This window comes from Macaca fascicularis, chromosome 13, assembly GCF_037993035.2.
Source record: "Macaca fascicularis isolate 582-1 chromosome 13, T2T-MFA8v1.1".
NCBI classification, from domain to species: domain Eukaryota; kingdom Metazoa; phylum Chordata; class Mammalia; order Primates; family Cercopithecidae; genus Macaca; species Macaca fascicularis.
Window position 1 is genome coordinate 16,242,445 of NC_088387.1, and position 21,586 is coordinate 16,264,030.

Here is a 21,586-nt window from a genome sequence, read left to right on the forward strand (position 1 = left end):
CCCAGCACTTTGGGAGGCCGAGACGGGCGGATCACGAGGTCAGGAGATCGAGACCATCCTGGCTAACACAGTGAAACCCCGTCTCTACTAAAAAATACAAAAAACTAGCCGGGCGAGGTGGCGGGCGCCTGTAGTCCCAGCTACTCGGGAGGCTGAGGCAGGAGAATGGCGTAAACCTGGGAGGCGGAGCTTGCAGTGAGCTGAGATCTGGCCGCTGCACCCCAGCCTGGGCGACAAAGTGAGACTCCGTCTCAACAACAACAACAAAAAAATAAAAAAAAAATTCCCTGTATTTTTTTTATGTCTTTGATCTGGGCATCCCGAGGGTGCCTCTGCAAGTGTGCTGAGACACAACTGTGTAGTGGTAACCAAACCTGATTGCCCAGCAGAATTAAGGGAGGGTTTTTTAAAAAAAATTTAATTGAAATGCAATTCATATACCATATGCTTCACCCATTTAAAGTGTACAGTTCAGTGGCTTTAATATGTTCATAGAGTATTACCATTGTCACCACAATCAGTTTTAGAAGATTTTCATCACTCCATGAGGAATTCCTTACCTATTAGCAGTCACTTCCCATTTTACCCAAACCTCTCAGCCTTGGCAACCACTAATCTGGCTCTGTATGTTTGCCTATTCTGAACATTTCACTTAAATGGAATCATATAGTATGTGGTCTTTTGTGACTGGCTTCTTTCATTTAGCAAGGTTTTCAAGGTTCATCTGTGTTATAGCATGTATCAGTATTTTATCCGATGACTGTGATTTTTTAGATTGCTTATTGCAAACCTATGGAATAAAAATCTCTGGGAGCGAGGCCTGGAAATTTTTTTTTTTTTCTCTCTCCCTGAGACAGAGTCTCGCTCTGTCGCCCAGGATGGAGTGCAGTGATGCCATCTTGGCTCACTATAAACTCCACCTCCCGGGTTCACGCCATTCTCCTGCCTCAGCCTCCCAAGTAGCTGGGACTATAAGCACCCGCCACCACGCCGGGCTTTTTTTTTTTTTTTGTATCTTTAGTAGAGGTGGGGTTTCACCGTGTTAGCCAGGACGGTCTCATCTCCTGACCTCATGATCCTCCCAAAGTGCTGGGATTACAGGCATGAGCCACCGTGCCTGGCCGGAAGTAATTCTTAAAAGCTGTTTAAAGGAGAATTCTGATCAGTCAGGTTTAGAAATCAGTGTATCTAAAATCAGAAAATTTATGACATCTGAAAATAAGAGCTTGTCCCTGCTCTCCTGTGGCCACTTAAATCCAGATCTTTTCATCTAAAATGCAAATATGTTTAGCATTTTTCATACACATTCCTTTTTTCCGCCTTCTGCTGTCTTATGTAGATACTGATAATATTAAACCTGTACTCTTCTCATTTTCTACATAAGCCCCTGTTTTGTTGTCCAGCTATGTTTTTTGGGTTGGAGAGTTAGGTCTGCAATAATCATGTTATTTCCCCTTTGGGTGTACAAATGAAACAATATGAGCAAATGCAATCTGTATTTTTAAAGTGATGGAAATAACTTAATTTTTTTTTCAGGGCACATGTTGCTAAACTTAAGTCGTGGAAAGCAAGATTTTTTAAAAGATATTGTCGAGTCTTTTGCCAACAAAAGCGGGCAGTCTGCATTATATGATGCTCTGTTTTCTAGTCAGTCACCTAAGGATACATCTTTTCTTGGTAGCGATAGTATTGGAAACATTGATGTACAAGAACCAGAGCTTGAAGATTTGGCTAGATACGATGTTGGTAAGTTACATGTTTCAGAGGAAACTGTCTGCATCTTAATTCTTATAAATTGCCCATAATCTTATTACCCAGAAATAATGCCTTAATATTTTCCTGTATTCCTTTCGTGTGTGAGTTGGGCTGGGGGGAGTTCGAATGTGGTGCTGTGGAGGTGGCATGTATTTTTTTGTTGTTATTGTTTTTGAGACCAAGCTTTGCTCTTGTCGCCCAGGCTAGAGTGCAGTGGTGCGATCTCGCCTCACTGTAACCTCTGCCTCTTGGGTTCAAGCAATTCTCCTGCCTCAGTCTCCCAAGTAGTGGGATTACAGGTGCCCACCACCAGGCCTAGCTAATTTTTTGTATTTTTAGTACAGATGGGGTTTCATCATGTTGGTCAGGCTGGTCTCAAACTCCTGACCTCAGGTGATCCACCTGCCTTGGCCTCCCAAAGTGCTGGGATTACAGGTGTGAGCCACCGCGCCCAGCCTTGTTGTTTTTTGAGACAGGGTCTTGCCTTGTCACCCAGGCTGGAGTGTAGTGGCATGATCGTAGGTCACTGCTACCTTGAACTTTTGGGCTCAAGGGATTCTCTTGCCTCAGCCTCCTGAGTAGCTGGTACCACAGGCACATGCCACTCTGCCCAGATAATCTTTTTTTTTAATTGGTAGAGACAAGGTCTAACTCTGATGCCCAGGCTAGTCTCAAACTCCTAGGTTCGAGTGATCCTCCTGCCTAAGCCTCCCAAAGTGTTGGGATTAGGCCCTGCAGGCACAGTGGCTCACATCTGTAATCCCAGCACTTTGGAAGGCCGAGGCGGGCAGATCACCTGAGGTTAGGAGTTCGAGACCATTCTGGCCAACGTGGTGAAACCCCGTCTCTACTAAAAATACAAAAATTAGCTGGGCTTGGTGGTGTGTGCCTGTAGTCCCAGTTGCTCGGGAGGTTGAGGCAGGAGAGTCGCTTGAACCCGGGAGGTGGAGGTTGCAGTGAGCAGAGATCACACCCCTGCGCTGCAGCCTGGGCAACAGAGCGAGACTTCATCTCAAACAGTGTTGGAATTATAGGCATGAGCCACTGCATCTGGCCATATTTTTCATCTAAATAATGTTTATACTATATGTATGATTCAGCTTGCTTCCTTCATGAATTCTCTACCATAGACTCTGTATTAAAAGTACAAATATCACTTTTATTGGCAATGTAATCTTTTTTATGAAGTAGTCATAATTTGCTACTTTCTGTTACTGGGCATCCAAGTTGTTTTCAGCTTTTCCACTGTTAATAATCATACTCTGATAAAAACTTCAACAAAAAGTGTCTTCATTGCAAGTTATCTCCATAGAGATACCTAGAAACAGAATTACTGAGACAAAGGACATTAACATCTTTTAAGTCTTGCAAATTGCCAAAATGACAGAAAGATTATACCTCTTTATGCTTCCAGAAGTGCATAACCTTTTTTTTGTTTTTTGAGATGGAGTCTTGCTGTGTCGCCCAGGCTGGAGTGCAGTGGCGCAGTCTCGGCTCACTGCAACTTCCGCCTGCCAGGTTCAAGCAGTTGTCTTGCCTCAGCCTCCCAAGTAGCTGGGACTACAGGCAGGTGACACCATGCTTGGCTAATTTTTTGTATTTTTTAGTAGAGAGGGAGTTTCACCATGCTGGCCAGGCTGGTCTCGAACTCCTGACTGCACATAACTTTTTCAGTATTGACTTTCTTGTAGAAAAACAGATTACTATACCTATGGATTAATATAGTGGTGTTCCATTGCTTTAATGACTTAACTGAAAGGAAAACCCATTGTTTTGGAATTTCTTATTAGGTTAGGTGTTCTTTATTTGTCTTTTCTCAGTTGATTTTGGTTTATTGAGTTCTAGTCAGTGTCATTTTTTTTAGATGGACTTAAACATTCTTCACTACTTTTTTAATTAAAATTTCTAGAAATAAGTGAGAATGCATTTAATAAGAACATGAGATTTTGCCTAACATAGAATTCCCCCCAGCTTTGATATAGAAAAGCAGTTATATAATTAAGATATATATAATGTGAATTAATTGTTTATTTTGGCAAAACTAATGGCACAAAGAAAATTTGCAAAACCTTAAGCTGATTTTTAAATTTTATTTCAGGCGCTATTCGGGCACATAATGGTAGTCTTCAGCACCTTACTTGGCTTGGCTTACAGTGGAATTCATTGCCTGCCTTACCTGCAATCCGAAAATGGCTAAAACAGCTTTTCCATCATTTGCCCCAGGAAACCTCAAGGCTTGAAACAAATGCACCTGAATCAATATGTATTTTAGATCTTGAAGTAAGCAAAGATTTTAACAAATTAAATATTCTGAATTTTGTTTAATTTTTTTTTTTCCTAACTTAACTTTTCCTTAAATAAAACAGGTATTTCTACTTGGAGTAGTATATACCAGCCACTTACAATTAAAGGAGAAATGTAATTCTTACCACAGCTCCTATCAGCCATTATGCCTGCCCCTTCCTGTGTGTAAACAACTTTGTACAGAACGACAAAAGTCTTGGTGGGATGCGGTTTGTACTCTGATTCACAGAAAAGCAGTGTAAGTAGTAAAACAAAAATATTGCTTTAACTTAGTGCGTAGGTTTTAACAGGGATTTAATCCTCATGTGAAGATTTAATTTGTCCTGTGACCCACTAACATATATGTATGTAAGTGCTGAACTGTGTATTTAGAAAGCTATTTTAGTAAATTAAACTATTTTTTAGACCTGGAAACTCAGCAAAATTGCGACTTCTAGTTCAGCATGAAATAAACACTCTAAGAGCCCAGGAAAAACATGGCCTTCAACCTGCTCTGCTTATACATTGGGCAAAATGCCTTCAGAAAACGGTGAGTTTTCAAGTATAAACATTTTAAAGAACATTACCTTAATTTTTTAAAATCATGAACTTTTTATTGAAAGTCTTTTTGTTCTGAAAACAGCAGCTTGTTCATATTATGACAGATGAATGTGTTTTTTATTGCTACAAAATAGTTAATGTAGTTAAATATAAGCAGTTAGAGGAGCAATGCCTGGCACACAGTGAATATTATGTATTAGCTGAGCTGTTACTGTTATTCCTTAATAATTAAGTTCTGATAATTATTCAGCCTGAAAATTAAAAAAAATTACCACAAGACTTTGTAAGTAAGAGCATTATAGATCTTTCTAAATATTTAAGGTGTGTTCTGGGTCAGGATTAGGTGTAGATGGTCAGCCTTTTGAACAGAATGACACTACAGAAGAGGCAGGTTTCAGCTGTCTAAAAATGGCAACTGTTAAAAAGTAGTTTGGATTGCTACATTAGGGTGGTATCATTAGAAGTGTTTAAAAGTTGAGTGTAGAGGCCAGGCACCGTGGCTCAACCTGTAATCCCAGCACTTTGGGAGGCTGAGGCAGGCGGATCATGAGGTCAGGAGATCGAGATCATACTGGCTAACACAGTGAAATCCCGTTTCTACTAAAAATACAACAACAACAAAAAAATTAGCCAGGCGTGGTGGCGGGCACCTGTAGTCCCAGCTAGTTGGGAGGCTGAGGCAGGAGAACGGCATGAATCCAGGAGACAGAGCTTGTAGTGAGCCGAGATCGCGCAACTGCACTCCAGCCTGGGCGACAGAGCGAGATTCTGTCTCAAAAAAAAAAAAGAAAAAACACAAAACGTTGAGTGTAGAATGACCACTGGTATTAAGTGGTTTAGTTATTACAGCATTTGGAAGTTGAACAAATGACTACTGAGGTTCCATTTGGTTTTGACTTGAAATTTTAGCCAGTTCTTACAACTTGTAAATGAACTTTAGATCTAATCATACGTGTTCCTTAAAGGTGTGTGCTTTTAACTTTCTTTTTTAGGGCAGCGGTCTTAATTCTTTTTATGATCAACGAGAATACATAGGGAGAAGTGTTCATTATTGGAAGAAAGTTTTGCCATTGTTGAAGATAATAAAAAAGAAGAACAGTATTCCTGAACCTATTGATCCTCTGTTTAAACATTTTCATAGTGTAGACATTCAGGTAACAGAGTTCCTTTGTGAATTTACTGGAGATGGGAATTTCCAGTTTATAAACAAAGACATGAACATGAAGCTATAAACTGCTTAAATTAATTGTCTTGTTATTTAATGGTAATCTTGTTTTCTAAATTGACTAGCTCTCACAAATAAGATATGACAGAGAAGAGTAATGAGTTGCTTATCTCTTAAGATCATATAAAATCTTTGGAAAATCATTTGGGTTTTATATTCTGAGTATAAACAGTTTGACTGAAAACTATTCTGTGTGTTTAGGCATCAGAAATTGGTGCATATGAAGAAGACGCACACATAACTTTTGCTATATTGGATGCAGTAAATGGAAATATAGAAGATGCTATGACTGCTTTTGAATCTATAAAAAGTGTTGTTTCTTATTGGAATCTTGCACTGGTAAGTAGATGTGGTACTTGAGCGAAAAGTTTTATTTGTTTGTTTGTTTGTTTATTTATTTATTTATTTTTAAAGACAGGGTTTCTTTGTTGGCCAGGCTAGAGTGTAGTGGCACGATCTTGGCTCACTGCAACCTCTGCTTCCCAGGCTCAAGCGATTCTTGTGCCTCAGCTCCCGAGTAGCTGGGATTACAGGCATGAGCCACCATGCCTGGCCAAGCTAAAAGTTTTTTGTTTTAAAAACCTGATTATTTCATAAAAGCACTACTTGTGTAGATTTTTCACAGGAAGGCAGAAGACATTGAAAATGATGCCCTTTCTCCTGAAGAACAAGAAGAATGCAAAAATTACCTGAGAAAGACCAGGGACTACCTAATAAAGATTTTAGATGACAGTGATTCAAATCTTTCAGTGGTCAAGAAAGTAAGTAGCAGGTTGTTGTATGTATATTCTTACAGATAACTCACTGATTAGTGTTTTTGCGTTGGTCTTACATTTTGGTAATTTCAAAAATACTCAGTAATATGTTGTTACTAATGCATAGAAGGGATGTGTGTGTCTAAATGCTTATATTTGCTTGCTTTGTCTTAGGTTTGGTGAGTCTTTTTAAACTTGGAAATCTAGGTATATGTTCTTAAAAAGTACTTCCTGGGGAATTAGAAAAGATTTCTAAGATAAGACATTGATTTTGTTATCTTAGCAATGTAATCAAAACAAATATAACCTCAGGACTAATTCTTAATGAACTCTGCTGAAATTGAAAGTTGTTGCTGACAACTTAAGAGCATTTCTTCTCATCTTCATCAGCCATTATGAACGCCCTTGTTTTCTTGCTGTCAGCTGTTTGAGATTGTCATGATGATGTTAAATTATGTTCAGTCTTCTGAGTGTTTTGTTGATTAATTTGTGTTGCTACTCTTTTATTAGGATTTATGTTGTCTGGTGTATTGTAGCATCTCTATTTCTGTCACCATTCAAAATCAGTTAGAAAACATCAGTAACTTATTTTGTTCCCTTGGAAAAGCTTTCTAAGTTAACATTCTTTTATCATTTTCATGGCTATCAGAAGTAATAGGAAGAGCGTGGACTTTAGAATCCGAAGATGTTAGATTGTATACCATTTTTCTGTGTTCATGAAGAAAAAAATTATAGAATAAAGACAAAAAAATAAAAATTATACAAAACAACAGAAAAAGAAAGATAATTTAAAAAACTTTCACGTATATTATTAAAGTATAAAGTGCTTATTAAAGTGACAAAAATGTAAATATATCATTTTAGAGTTTTTACTTTTGGAATTTTTTGCAAATGAAAGCTGTTAATTAATGTCTTTTATTTTTAGTTGCCTGTGCCCCTGGAGTCTGTAAAAGAGATGCTTAATTCAGTCATGCAGGAACTCGAAGACTATAGTGAAGGAGGTCCTCTTTATAAAAACGGTTCTTCGCGAAATGCAGATTCAGAAATAAAACATTCTACACCGTCTCCTACCAAATATTCACTATCACCAAGTAAAAGTTACAAGGTACACAGGGAAGAAATGAATCATTTCATTGTGAAATATGTTTCTAAGTGTTTTAAATACTGTTTTATTATTTTTATTTTTTTTAGTATTCTCCCAAAACACCACCTCGATGGGCAGAAGATCAGAATTCTTTACTGAAAATGATTTGCCAACAAGTAGAGGCCATTAAGGTAAGTTACTTAATTTCTCTAGCTATACTTTTTATTCCAAGATTCCTTCCCTGGCCACTCCCTTGCTTTTTTTCTGAAGCTGGTCAGAATGTCCCCTTGCCATCCAAATAGTATGGCAAGGGGACGTTTTGTCTTTTTTTTTTTTTTTTTTTTAAAAGACAGGGTCTTGTTCTGTTGTGCAGGCTGGAGTGCAGTGGTATGACCACAGCTTACTGCAGCTTCGACCTCCTAGCTCAAGAGAGCCTCTTAGCTCAGCCTCTCGGGAAGCCAGGACTACAAATAGTCACACGCCACCATGCCCAGCTAGTTTTTGTATTTTTTGTAGAGATGGGATTTTGCCAGGTTGCCCAGGGTGGCCTTGAACTCCTGGCTCAGCCTCCCGAAGTTGACCCTTTACCATATTTTGTTTTGTTTTGAGATGGAGTCTCACTCTGTTGCCCAGTCTGGAGTGCAATGGCGCAATCTTGGCGCACTGCAACCTCTACCTCCCAGGTTCAAGTGATTCTCCTGTCCCAGCCTCCCGAGTAGCTGGGATTACAGGCACCCGCCACCAGGCCCGGCTAATTTTTGTGTTTTTAGTAGACACAGGGTTTCACCATGTTGGCCAGGCTGGTTTTGAACTTCTGACCTCAGGTGATCTGCCCACCTTGGCCTCCCAAAGTGCTGGGATTATAGGCGTAAGCCACCACGCCCAGCCCTTTACCATATTTTTGAAAGTACTTTATGTGTCTCTCTCCTCATCTTCCACAAAATTTGAGACCTTCAAAGGTAGAGACTGTTTTATTTCAAATATTAGAATTCCTGGCACAGAGAAGGTTCCTGAGTGATTGAACTACTGCAATGTACTAATCATATTCTCGTCTATGAGTTCATTCCCAGATTAACTGTGGAGTACATGTGTTTCAAATTTATAGCTAGGAATTAAAAGTGGTCTGAGCTTCAAAAAGTCTTACTGTATTTTAATACTTCCATAAGAATTTGACTTAATTATGTAAGGAAATAGTTACGTATGTATATGTTATTTTAACAATAGGGTTCAAAGGAGTTTGACTTTTTTGGAATTGGAAATACAAGTATGTTCTTTCATGCTTATCAGGCAAGAACTAAATTACTCATACTTCTAAAGTTACACCAAGGATATGCTGATATGTGGTGATTATTACAGTGTGATCAGCAGTGCTTGCAACTTAAGAGAATACTATTTGGTGGGGAAGACATTTTTGAATTTGCACCAAAATTTTGAATGTTAATTTTGTGTAGTCGTGGCCTATGATAATTACATACAATTTTGACTTAACATACAGGTTTCAGGCTACCGACATTGTATTCTCTGGAAGTATAGTGGAGCACTAGTCCATTAGCTTGAAAAGCTTGGTACTAGTACTGACTCTGCCATTAATTAATGATCTTGGGCCAGTCACTTCCTTTGTGACTGTTTGGCTTCTTATCTTTAAAATGAGAGAATTATTGAAGCCAGTTCACATTGAATGTTAAAAATTACAGTTAAAACAGTGATTGCAAATTCACAGCTGTGTTGCGCATACCAACAGTGACCATAAAGTTTTCCAGGGGATTCCACTAGTTTCTTATTTCTTGGATGTGTGTATGTAGCATCGGGACTAGGCACTGTAGATGAATGAGTGGGGGAAATTTTATTTAGCTTGAAATTTTGAGATAGTTTTGGACCTCATAGTTAGGTCTTTCTGGGAAATTTTTATTTGAAACACTTGTAGAAAAAGAAAGCAGACATGCTAGATCTGTCTCTGACCTCACTTGTTACAACTGGTCAGATTCCGGGGCTGATACAGAGAAGTTTGAAACTTTTCAAAATTTACCTGTTTTCTGATACCACTACAGTTTCTTTGGAAAAAGAAAGATTTCCTGTTAAGTGTCTGTTTTGTAAGGGGACATTTTGTAGGTGCTAGGGTTGGGTATGGTGCTGTCATTTAGTTTTCTTCAGCAGAGATCAGATAGCCACATAGCTACACTAGATGGCATTGTATCTCTCTGCCATCTTGTCAAGGCAGCAGAGTTGTGTTAAGAAAACATTTTTGGGCCGGGCGCGGTGGCTCAAGCCTGTAATCCCAGCACTTTGGGAGGCCGAGATGGGCGGATCACGAGGCCAGGGGATCGAGACCATCCTGGCTAACACAGTGAAACCCCGTCTCTACTAAAAAAATACAAAAAAAAACTAGCCGGGCGAGGTGGCGGGCGCCTGTAGTCCCAGCTACTCGGGAGGCTGAGGCAGGAGAATGACGTAAACCCGGGAGGCGGAGCTTGCAGTGAGCTGAGATCTGGCCACTGTACTCCAGCCTGGGCGACAGAGTGAGACTCCGTCTCAAAAAAAAAAAAAAAGAAAACATTTTTGGAGTCAGATCTGGTTCAAATTCCAGCTATTATTCCCTGCATCCCTTTCTCTCATTTTAAGGTAGGAGCCAATATTGTTTACCGTCTACAGTGTAGACAGCATAAAAATTAAGAGTTTAAGTGCATTGGACATATTATTATATACATAATAAATTATCTGCAGCTACTACTTTTTTCCCTTTCCGGGTGGGGCATTTGAACATCACCTTGAGAATTAGTTGTATTTTGTTACAGCACGGGGTTAAGTGAAAAGCTAGTTTGGGGAGGTGATTTGGAATGTCAAGTAGTCCAGATGGACAGAAAAGTAAAGCAGTGTAGAAAGAACACACTGAAAAGATGTTCAGTGTAATGTTAGAGGACTGTGAAAGTTGGGGAAAGAAGTTTAATTTGAAGTTACTTGTTTTTTTGAGCAGGGAATTGTCTTGGCTGGAAGTGAATGTCAGAAAGATTAATGTAGGCAAGTGTAGAATAGAAACGAAGGTATGATCATTTAGGAGAGGTTATTTGTTTAGGTGAGAGAGTTAACGAATTAGGTTTTGTATTAAGGAATGAAAATGGGAGCAGGTAAAGTTTTAACAAATTAAGAATCATATTTTAAAATTGGCACCAGGTACCTAGAACTCATTGGCAAATAGAATTTTTCAAAAGATATAATCAGGGCCAGGCACGGTGGCTCACATCTGTAATCCCAACACTTTGGGAGGCTGAGGCAGGCGGATCACGAGGTCAGGAGATCGAGACCATCCTGGCTAACACCGTGAAACCCCATCTCTACTAAAAATACAAAAAATTAGCCGGGCATGTTGTTGGGTGCCTGTAGTCCCAGCTACTCGGGAGGCTGAGGCTGGAGAATGGCATGAATCCAGGAGGCGGCGCTTGCAGTGAGCTGAAATAGTGCCACTGCAGTCCAGCCTGGGGACAGAGCGAGACACTGTCTCAAAAAAAAAAAAAAAAAAAAAAAGATACAACCTATAATCCCAGCACTTTGGGAGGCCAAGGCAGTGGATCAGTTGAGGTCAGGAGTTCAAGACTCGCCTGGCAAACATGGTGAAACCCTGTCTCTACTTTAAAAATGCAAAACATTGGCCGGGTGTGCTGGCTGATGCCTATAAATCCCAGCTATTCAGGAGGCTGAGGTGGGAGAACTGCTTGAGCCCAGGAGGTGGAGGTTGCGGTGAGCCAAGATTGTGCCATTGCACTTCAGCCTGGATGACAGATCGAGACTCCATCTCAAAAAAAAAAAAAAGAAAAAAAAAGAAAAATCAGTTATTTAAATTTAAAAGAGTAAGTTTCCCCAGCACTGTTTCTGGCATGATATAATTAAATGTTTAAAATTATTTGATTTTTTTTTCTTCCAATAGAAAGAAATGCAGGAGTTGAAACTAAATAGCAGTAACTCAGCATCCCCTCATCGTTGGCCCACAGAGAGTTATGGACCAGACTCAGTGCCTGATGGGTATCAGGGGTCACAGACATTTCATGGGGCTCCACTAACAGGTGAGCTGGCAAGTGGATAATCGCATATTTTAGTAAAACTACTAGCCTCTTTTAAGTAGATAACTTGTGAAATCACCTTGTTTATATATATTTGTTAATGTACATGTCAACGTCTGTTTATATGTTACTTCAAAAGCTATATTTGGTGTTACTGAGATTTTTATAACCCCAAGCAGAAAAGACGAGCTGTATGTGATCACGTGTATATAAAGGCTTAAAGAACCCTTAATCCACACCTCAGATAAGCTGTCTGAGATGAGATTATTCCTTAAATTGAAAAATGTTAATGAATAGAGTTATGCACTAAGAAATGCTTAATTAAGAACCTACACCTCTGGGGAATTATTTTGATGATAATGATGAGAGGCAGGACATTATATAGGAAATCTTACTTAATTTGAAATATTATGGTTACATAAAGAAAGAAAAGGACTTTGGACCTGAATCATACTGGGTTTTTAAGTTGTGCTCTGTCACTGTAATAGCTGTGTAAGTTAACCTGTTTGAAATGTGGAGATAATACTTGCCTCACATAATTACTATGAGCATTTGTGTATGTGCAGATGGGCGTGGCTGTATATCAGACATTTATTAGAGTATACAGTAAACAGTTAATGAACTAAGGTTACTATTAGTGTTTACTGTGGGTTGGCTATGTGCAAAAGTGCTTTGTGAACGTAATTTTATTTAATTACAGTAACTTAGAATGGCTGGTACCATTATTAATCCCTTTTTTATAAATGAGGAAATGGATAAAGAAAGGTTAGGTAACTTACTCATTATTATACAGCTAGTTATTGATAGAACCAAGATTCAAACTCCAGTGGTGTAACTCCAAAGCACTTGCCAGTATAATACATTGCTCCCAGGCAGCCAGAAAAAACAAAAAATGTTCCTTTTACGTAAGACAGACTCCTGAAATGGCAGTAGTGCACATTTTTTTTTCTCTCTTTTTAGCCCAGGAAAGATTTAGAATAAAATCTAGTTTAGATGAGCACATTTGTGTGATGGTTCATATAGTTAAAGCAACCCCACTAGCCTTTTGCGATGGTATCTTCTCAACACAAGCAAAGTAACAGAAAATCTTTGTGAAGTGAAGCTTATTAAATGTCATAAGTCATAGATAAGTATATGAAATGTCTAACACTCAAACCTTATTTACTTAAAAACCTTACACATCATATAGGTGCTTGTAAGAGGATAAACAAACGGGCTGACCTTTTCTGGGGCTTTTTTAGTGCTGTGTGCAGTCAGTTATTTGGTGCCTTTTGGGTCATGAGTTCCATTTCTTCTGTGTACAGGTATAAAAGGCCTTCTGTTCTTTTACAAGCATATAAATACAACATTCTCATTGTCTCATTTTATTCTTGCAATGACCCTATGAAATGTGTACAAACAGCACATCCTCATTTTACAATTGAGAAAAATGGAGACTCCAATCACAGAACAGCTTTGTGGCACTGAAAGGGGGAGAGCCAGGATCTCCTGATTTCTGTTCCTGTGTTCATACATTTTTTTTCCTTAATAGTAAACATATCAAGATGGTCCTTATTTTTTTAAAATAAGATGATTAAAATTAAAGATTAATAAGCTCGTAGGAGATGCTCAGAAGTACTGAACAGGTTGAAGAAAACTAAAAACTAACCATCTTATTAACATTTCTTATATTTGAGAGCATTTCCTTCTGGTTCTTTCTCTATACATATAGTATTTTTTATGAGATTGTTACCATGTTAGTATGTTGTGTGTGGATGAGCTAGCCTGTTTTTTAAATGTTACTTTAGTTCTGAGCATTTTTAAACTGAAATGTTTTTGAATATTAATGAGTTTGTGGTATCCCATCACATGGAAGTACTGTAAATTCTGTTCCTTTATTTATGTTGTTTCTGGTTTATGCCATTACAAATTCTAGGACACTGTCCTAGTTTTGTAGAATCAGTTTATGTTCTTACCACTAGTATCTGATAGTGCCATCTTCGCACTTTTGCTAATGCTGACTTACTAGTTTATAAAATCCTTTGCCAATTTGTAGGAACAAAAGTGATACCAATTTTTAAGTTTTTTTTAATACTAGTCATGCTCAACAGTTTGTGCAAATGGCTGTTGGCAGTTGTGCCATCTTCGACGTGGGTACCTTCCAGTTGTTTGGTTTCTTTGGTAAAACTCACAGAACAGATGGAGAAGAGTTTGTGTATCAACATGAGTGTCAATGTGTTTTTTTTAAGCAAACGAACACATTTGTGTTCCTTGTGAGATCCTTTGCATGAATTTGTCGGTAATTTTTTTGACCTGAATGTTTTCATAATAGCTTGAGTTTGCACGATGCAGCCTTGTCATTTTGCAGATTTTCGAGGCTCACTTCAAAAACACGGCCCTTGAGGCTATTACATTTCTTTCCTAAATTGTCTATTCATGTGGTGCTTTCAAAAATTAGATTACTTTTAGTAGATTTATTAGAGCTCTTTAGTTTTTTTCCCCACAGTTTAGAGTCAGTAGTCAATTAAAGTCCCTACTTAAATTTCAGACTTTAAGATTTTTTTTTTAATTTAAAATTTTATTTTTTTATTTTTTCTTTTTGCTTTCATGCAGACAGACATCTCGTAAGACTTTAAGATTCTTGGGCCATTTTCTGTCAGGTTGTTCTGTGTTCTGTGCCTGCTTCCTCCCCATAGGAATTTCCAAATTGCTATCCTCACCTCTATTAGGTTTCCAAAATCAAACTTGGGCTTCTGGCTAGCCTTTTCTAGGTCTTGATTTTTCAGTGCTTTCCAGAGGCAATTGTTTGGAACCTCTTGGCACAATTTGTTTCTTCTTCCATGTACAGGCATAAAAGGTCTTTTGGTGGTTTTCTGGTAAAACTGTCATAAAACAGTTCAAGCAAATGACTGTTGGTAGTTTTGCCATTAACATGGGTGCCTTCTAGTTGTGTGGCTTCCTGGTAAAACACAGAACAGGCGGAGCAGATAGTTTACATCAGCATGAGTGTTGATGTGCTTTTTGTTTTAAGCCAAGGAACACATTTTGTGTTATTTGTGAGATCCTTTCCATGAATTTGTCAGGTGATTTTTGAGCTGAACATTCGCAGTAATAGCTTTAGTTTACAAAATACAACCTAGTCTTTCTGCAGATTTTCTAGACCCACTTCAAATGCATTGACCATCAGATGGCATCTTGGTTCCTTACGTCCTTTCTGTGACTGAATGTCCATAATTCCACATCATACTGATCTTTCTTAGAAAAGGCACCAGCTACTTTCTTCTTTATTCCTTTTTTAATGCTTGTGAGGTAGTTGTTCTTGTTGATCACGCGATGCTATTCTCTTATTCTTCATGTCATATTTAGCAGTTTTTTTCTAGTTTGTCATTTGATAATCTTGATTGGTGTATTTTGATGTACAGAAATTTAAAATTTATGTAGTTAAATCTTTCTTTAATTTCTATTGTTTTTGTATTTATAGCTCTTGCCTAGATAGTCTTAACTGTAGTATAGACTTTAACAGTGTTTTCTTTATTTTCTTTTTTTTTTTTTAGTTGCAACTACTGGCCCTTCAGTATATTATAGTCAGTCACCAGCATATAATTCCCAGTATCTTCTCAGACCAGCAGCTAATGTTACTCCCACAAAGGTAACAAAGGAATAATTTATACATTTATAATTATTTCCATTTTAAATTGTTTAGGGTTCCTTCAAAGAAATTCAAGAAAGCAGTTCAGTATTAAAACTTTTATGTCCCTTAAGGTGTAGATAATTTAAATTTATCTCCAGATATAGAAATTATACTTCTTAGTCACCTTTTGTGTTACAATAAGTGTGAATATTTAGAATATTTTAAAAATGGGAGTGGTAGTGGTGGATCCTTCATCATTCTGTTTTAACAGAAATAGAACTACAATGCCCTTGCTGACCCACTATGTGGTAAGTACTTTCAGGCCTGATACAGCTATATATATAACAATTGATTGAAGACTCAAAATTACAGTGGTAGTTGAATGTGATAGCTTTGAGGACAGAGTGATGGGGTGCATTTAGACCCTTGCTCTTCTGCTTATTTTGACCACAGGCAAGTTTCTTAACCTCTCAATGCATCAGTTGCCTCATATGTAAAATGAGGATAATAATAATACCTTAATTCATAGGGTTTTTGAGGATATTAAAATGAGATAATAATGTAAAGTGCTTAGAATAGTGCCCAGCTGGCACATTAATAAATGCTCAATAAATGTTACCATCATCATCATCATCATCATTATTAACATCATTTGATAAATTGTTTAGGAATGAAGATGGTATTTATTTTATGACTTTAGTTGTAGATTTTAAGATGCTGTAATTAATTTTCATTATATGCCAAGTATATATGCAAGTATCTTTGTAGCAATGTGGTTTTCTCTTAACCTATTTATGCCTAGTGTTCCATTATTGGAACACTAAGCTTTTGGGAGTTATTTATATCTTACTGCTCAGGGTCATTGCCAAGGTCTGATTTTTCACACAGAAAATTTGCAGCCTCTGGCATAAACGGGTTAATGATGTGTACTACATCCCCTAATGATATCTTCTTCACTTAATATTCATGTTTGAAGTTTGTGAGAATTGGTTTGCATTTAGTTATCTGTAGTTTTGTAGACAATCTACAAAATGTTTTAACTTTCTGTCTTCTAGGGCCCAGTCTATGGCATGAATAGGCTTCCACCCCAACAGCATATTTATGCCTATCCGCAACAGATGCACACACCACCAGTGCAAAGCTCATCTGCTTGTATGTTCTCTCAGGAGATGTATGGTCCTCCTGCATTGCGTTTTGAGTCTCCTGCAACAGGAATTCTATCGCCCAGGGGTGATGATTACTTTAATTACAATGTTCAGCAGACAAGCACAAATCCACCTTTGCCAGAACCAGGATATTTCACAAAACCTCCAATTGCAGCTCATGCTTCAAGATCTGCAGAATCTAAGACTATAGAATTTGGGAAAACTAATTTTGTTCAGCCCATGCCAGGTGAAGGAATAAGGCCATCTTTGCCAACACCAGCACACACAACACAGCCACCTCCTTTTAAATTTAACTCAAATTTCAAATCAAATGATGGTGACTTCACATTTTCCTCACCACAGGTTGTGACACAGCCCCCTCCTGCAGCTTACAGTAACAGTGAAAGCCTTTTAGGTCTCCTGACTTCAGATAAACCCTTGCAAGGAGATGGCTATAGTGGACCCAAACCAGTTCCTGGTGGTCAGACCATTGGGCCTCGAAATACATTCAATTTTGGAAGCAAAAATGTGTCTGGAATTTCGTTTACAGAAAACATGGGGTCAGCTCAGCAAAAGAATTCTGGTTTTCGGCGAAGTGATGATATGTTTACTTTCCGTGGTCCAGGGAAATCAGTATTTGGAACACCCACTTTAGAGACAGCAAACAAGAACCATGAGACAGATGGAGGAAGTGCCCATGGGGATGATGATGATGATGGTCCTCACTTTGAGCCTGTAGTACCTCTTCCTGATAAGATTGAAGTAAAAACTGGTGAGGAAGATGAAGAAGAATTCTTTTGCAACCGTGCGAAATTGTTCCGTTTTGATGTAGAATCCAAAGAATGGAAGGAACGTGGGATTGGCAATGTAAAAATACTGAGGCATAAAACATCTGGTAAAATTCGCCTTCTAATGAGACGAGAGCAAGTGTTGAAAATCTGTGCAAATCATTATATCAGTCCAGATATGAAATTGACACCAAATGCTGGATCAGACAGATCTTTTGTCTGGCATGCCCTTGATTATGCAGATGAGTTGCCAAAACCAGAACAACTTGCTATTAGGTTCAAAACTCCTGAGGAAGCAGCACTTTTTAAGTGCAAGTTTGAAGAAGCCCAGAGCATTTTAAAAGCCCCAGGAACAAATGTAGCCACAGCATCAAATCAGGCTATCAGAATTGTAAAAGAACCCACAAGTCATGATAACAAGGATATTTGCAAATCTGATGCTGGAAACATGAATTTTGAATTTCAAGTTGGAAAGAAAGAAGGGTCTTGGTGGCATTGTAACAGCTGCTCATTAAAGAATGCTGCAACTGCTAAGAAATGTGTATCATGCCAAAATCTAAACCCAAGCAATAAAGAACTCGTTGGCCCACCATTATCTGAAACTGTTTTTACTCCTAAAACTGGCCCAGAGAATATTCAAGATCGATTTGCATTGATGACTCCAAAGAAAGAAGGTCACTGGGATTGTAGTATTTGTTTAGTAAGAAATGAACCTACTGTATCTAGGTGCATTGCGTGTCAGAACACAAAATCTGCTAACAAAAGTGGATCTTCATTTGTTCATCAGGCTTCATTTACATTTGGCCAGGGAGATCTTCCTAAACCTGTTAACAGTGACTTCAGATCTGTTTTTTCTACAAAGGAAGGACAGTGGGAGTGCAGTGTATGTTTGGTACAAAATGAGGGGAGCTCTACAAAATGTGCTGCTTGTCTGAATCCGAGAAAACAGAGTCTACCTGCTACTGCTATTCCAACACCTGCCTCTTTTAAGTTTGGTACTTCAGAGACAAGTAAAACTCCAAAAAGTGGATTTGAGGACATGTTTGCTAAGAAGGAAGGACAGTGGGATTGCAGTTCATGCTTAGTGCGAAATGAAGCAAATGCTACAAGATGTGTTGCTTGTCAGAATCCAGATAAACCAAGTCCATCTACTTCTGTTTCAGCTCCTGCCTCTTTTAAGTTTGGTACTTCAGAGACAAGCAAGGCTCCAAAGAGCGGATTTGAGGGAATGTTCACTAAGAAGGAAGGACAATGGGATTGTAGTGTGTGCTTAGTAAGAAATGAAGCCAGTGCCACCAAATGTATTGCGTGTCAGAATCCAGGTAAACAAAATCAAACTGCTTCTGCAATTTCAACACCTGCCTCTTCAGAGACAAGCAAGGCTCCAAAGAGCGGATTTGAGGGAATGTTCACTAAGAAGGAAGGACAATGGGATTGCAGTGTGTGCTTACTAAGAAATGAAGCCAGTGCTACCAAATGTATTGCTTGTCAGAATCCAGGTAAACAAAATCAGACTACTACTGCAATTTCAACACCTGCCTCTTCAGAGACAAGCAAGGCTCCAAAGAGTGGATTTGAGGGAATGTTCACTAAGAAGGAAGGACAGTGGGATTGCAGTATGTGCTTAGTAAGAAATGAAGCCAGTACTACCAAATGTATTGCTTGTCAGTATCCAAGTAAACAAAATCAAACAACTGCAATTTCAACACCTACCTCTTCGGAGGTAAGCAAGGCTCCAAAGAGTGGATTTGAAGGAATGTTCATCAAGAAAGGACAGTGGGATTGTAGTGTTTGCTGTGTACAAAATGAGAGTTCTTCCTTAACATGTGTGGCTTGTGATGCCTCTAAACCAACTCATAAACCTATTGCAGAAGCTCCTTCAGCTTTCACATTGGGCTCAGAAATGAAGTTGCATGACTCTTCTGGAAGTCAGGTGGGAACAGGATTTAAAAGTAATTTCTCAGAAAAAGCTTTTAAGTTTGGCAATACAGAGCAAGGATTCAAATTTGGGCATGTGGATCAAGAAAATTCACCTTCATTTATGTTTCAGGGTTCTTCTAATACAGAATTTAAGTCAACCAAAGAAGGATTTTCCATCCCTGTGTCTGCTGATGGATTTAAATTTGGCATTTCGGAACCAGGGAATCAAGAAAAGAAAAGTGAAAAGCCTCTTGAAAATGATTCTGGCTTCCAGGCTCAGGATATTAGTAGCCAGAAGAATGGTAGTGGTGTGATTTTTGGTCAAACAAGTAGCACTTTTACATTTGCAGATCTTGCAAAATCAACCTCAGGAGAAGGATTTCAGTTTGGCAAAAAAGACCCCAATTTCAAGGGATTTTCAGGTGCTGGAGAAAAATTATTCTCATCACAATGTGGTAAAATGGCCGATAAAGCAAACACTTCTGGTGACTTTGAGAAAGATGATGATGCCTATAAGACTGAGGACAGTGATGACATCCATTTTGAACCAGTAGTTCAAATGCCTGAAAAAGTAGAACTTGTAACAGGAGAAGAAGATGAAAAAGTTTTGTATTCACAGCGGGTAAAACTATTTAGGTTTGATGCTGAGATAAGTCAGTGGAAAGAAAGGGGCTTGGGGAACTTAAAAATTCTCAAAAATGAGGTCAATGGCAAACTAAGAATGCTGATGCGAAGAGAACAAGTACTAAAAGTGTGTGCTAATCATTGGATAACGACTACGATGAATCTGAAGCCTCTCTCTGGATCAGACAGAGCATGGATGTGGTTAGCCAGTGATTTCTCTGATGGTGATGCCAAACTAGAGCAGTTGGCAGCAAAATTTAAAACACCAGAGCTGGCTGAAGAATTCAAGCAGAAGTTTGAGGAATGCCAGCGGCTTCTGTTAGACATACCACTTCAAACTCCCCATAAACTTGTAGATACTGGCAGAGCTGCCAAGTTAATACAGAGAGCTGAAGAAATGAAGAGTGGACTGAAAGATTTCAAGACATTTTTGACAAATGATCAAACAAAAGTCACTGAAGAAGAGAATAAGAATTCAGGTACAGGTTCTGCCAGTGCCTCAGACACAACAATAAAACCCAATCCCGAAAACACTGGGCCCACATTAGAATGGGATAACTATGATTTAAGGGAAGATGCTTTGGATGATAGTGTTAGTAGTAGCTCAGTACATGCTTCTCCATTGGCAAGTAGCCCTGTGAGAAAAAATCTTTTCCGCTTTGGTGAGTCAACAACAGGATTTAACTTCAGTTTTAAATCTGCTTTGAGTCCATCTAAGTCTCCTGCCAAGTTGAATCAGAGTGGGACATCAGTTGGCACTGATGAAGAATCTGATGTTACTCAAGAAGAAGAGAGAGATGGACAGTACTTTGAACCTGTTGTTCCTTTACCTGATCTAGTTGAAGTATCCAGTGGTGAGGAAAATGAACAAGTTGTTTTTAGTCACAGGGCAAAACTCTACAGATACGATAAAGATGTTGGTCAGTGGAAAGAAAGGGGCATTGGTGATATAAAGATTTTACAGAATTATGATAATAAGCAAGTTCGTATAGTGATGAGAAGAGACCAAGTATTAAAACTTTGTGCCAATCACAGAATAACTCCAGACATGACTTTGCAAAATATGAAAGGGACAGAAAGAGTATGGGTGTGGACTGCATGTGATTTTGCAGATGGAGAAAGAAGAGTAGAGCATTTAGCTGTTCGTTTTAAACTACAGGATGTTGCAGACTCATTTAAGAAAATTTTTGATGAAGCAAAAACAGCCCAGGAAAAAGATTCTTTGATAACACCTCATGTTTCTCGGTCAGGCACTCCCAGAGAGTCACCATGTGGCAAAATTGCTGTAGCTGTATTAGAAGAGACCACAAGAGAGAGGACAGATGTTATTCAGGGTGATGATGTAGCAGATGCAACTTCAGAAGTTGAAGTGTCTAGCACATCTGAAACAACAACAAAAGCAGTGGTTTCTCCTCCAAAGTTTGTATTTGGTTCAGAGTCTGTTAAAAGCATTTTTAGTAGTGAAAAATCAAAACCATTTGCATTTGGCAACAGTTCAGCCACTGGGTCTTTGTTTGGATTTAGTTTTAATGCACCTTTGAAAAGTAACAATAGCGAAACTAGTTCAGTAGCCCAGAGTGGATCTGAAAGCAAAGTGGAACCTAACAAATGTGAACTGTCAAAGAACTCTGATACCGAACAGTCTTCAGATAGCAAAGTCAAAAATCTCTTTGCTTCCTTTCCAACGGAAGAATCTTCAATCAATTACACATTTAAAACACCAGAAAAGGGTAAGTACTTTGTTGTTAAAGTTAAGCACAATTTTTCTTTTAATGTTTAACTTG

The 21,586-nt window shown here is 38.5% G+C and overlaps 1 protein-coding gene across 6 annotated transcripts in view; it reads left to right on the forward strand.

The window, feature by feature from the left end:
• The window catches only part of LOC102123033 (E3 SUMO-protein ligase RanBP2), a 70,784-nt gene that overhangs the window by 32,852 nt on the left and 16,346 nt on the right, over positions 1 to 21,586 (forward strand). For all 6 annotated transcript variants that reach the window (XM_005575235.4, XM_045368858.2, XM_005575233.4 and 3 more), the window contains exons 9-20: positions 1,537 to 1,746; positions 3,854 to 4,035; positions 4,122 to 4,297; positions 4,465 to 4,588; positions 5,592 to 5,753; positions 6,026 to 6,163; positions 6,439 to 6,585; positions 7,505 to 7,684; positions 7,771 to 7,854; positions 11,583 to 11,718; positions 15,249 to 15,343; positions 16,381 to 21,532. In XM_005575235.4, the coding sequence (XP_005575292.3) occupies positions 1,537 to 1,746; positions 3,854 to 4,035; positions 4,122 to 4,297; positions 4,465 to 4,588; positions 5,592 to 5,753; positions 6,026 to 6,163; positions 6,439 to 6,585; positions 7,505 to 7,684; positions 7,771 to 7,854; positions 11,583 to 11,718; positions 15,249 to 15,343; positions 16,381 to 21,532 (6,786 nt within the window). The remainder of the gene's footprint in view (positions 1 to 1,536; positions 1,747 to 3,853; positions 4,036 to 4,121; positions 4,298 to 4,464; positions 4,589 to 5,591; positions 5,754 to 6,025; positions 6,164 to 6,438; positions 6,586 to 7,504; positions 7,685 to 7,770; positions 7,855 to 11,582; positions 11,719 to 15,248; positions 15,344 to 16,380; positions 21,533 to 21,586) is intronic.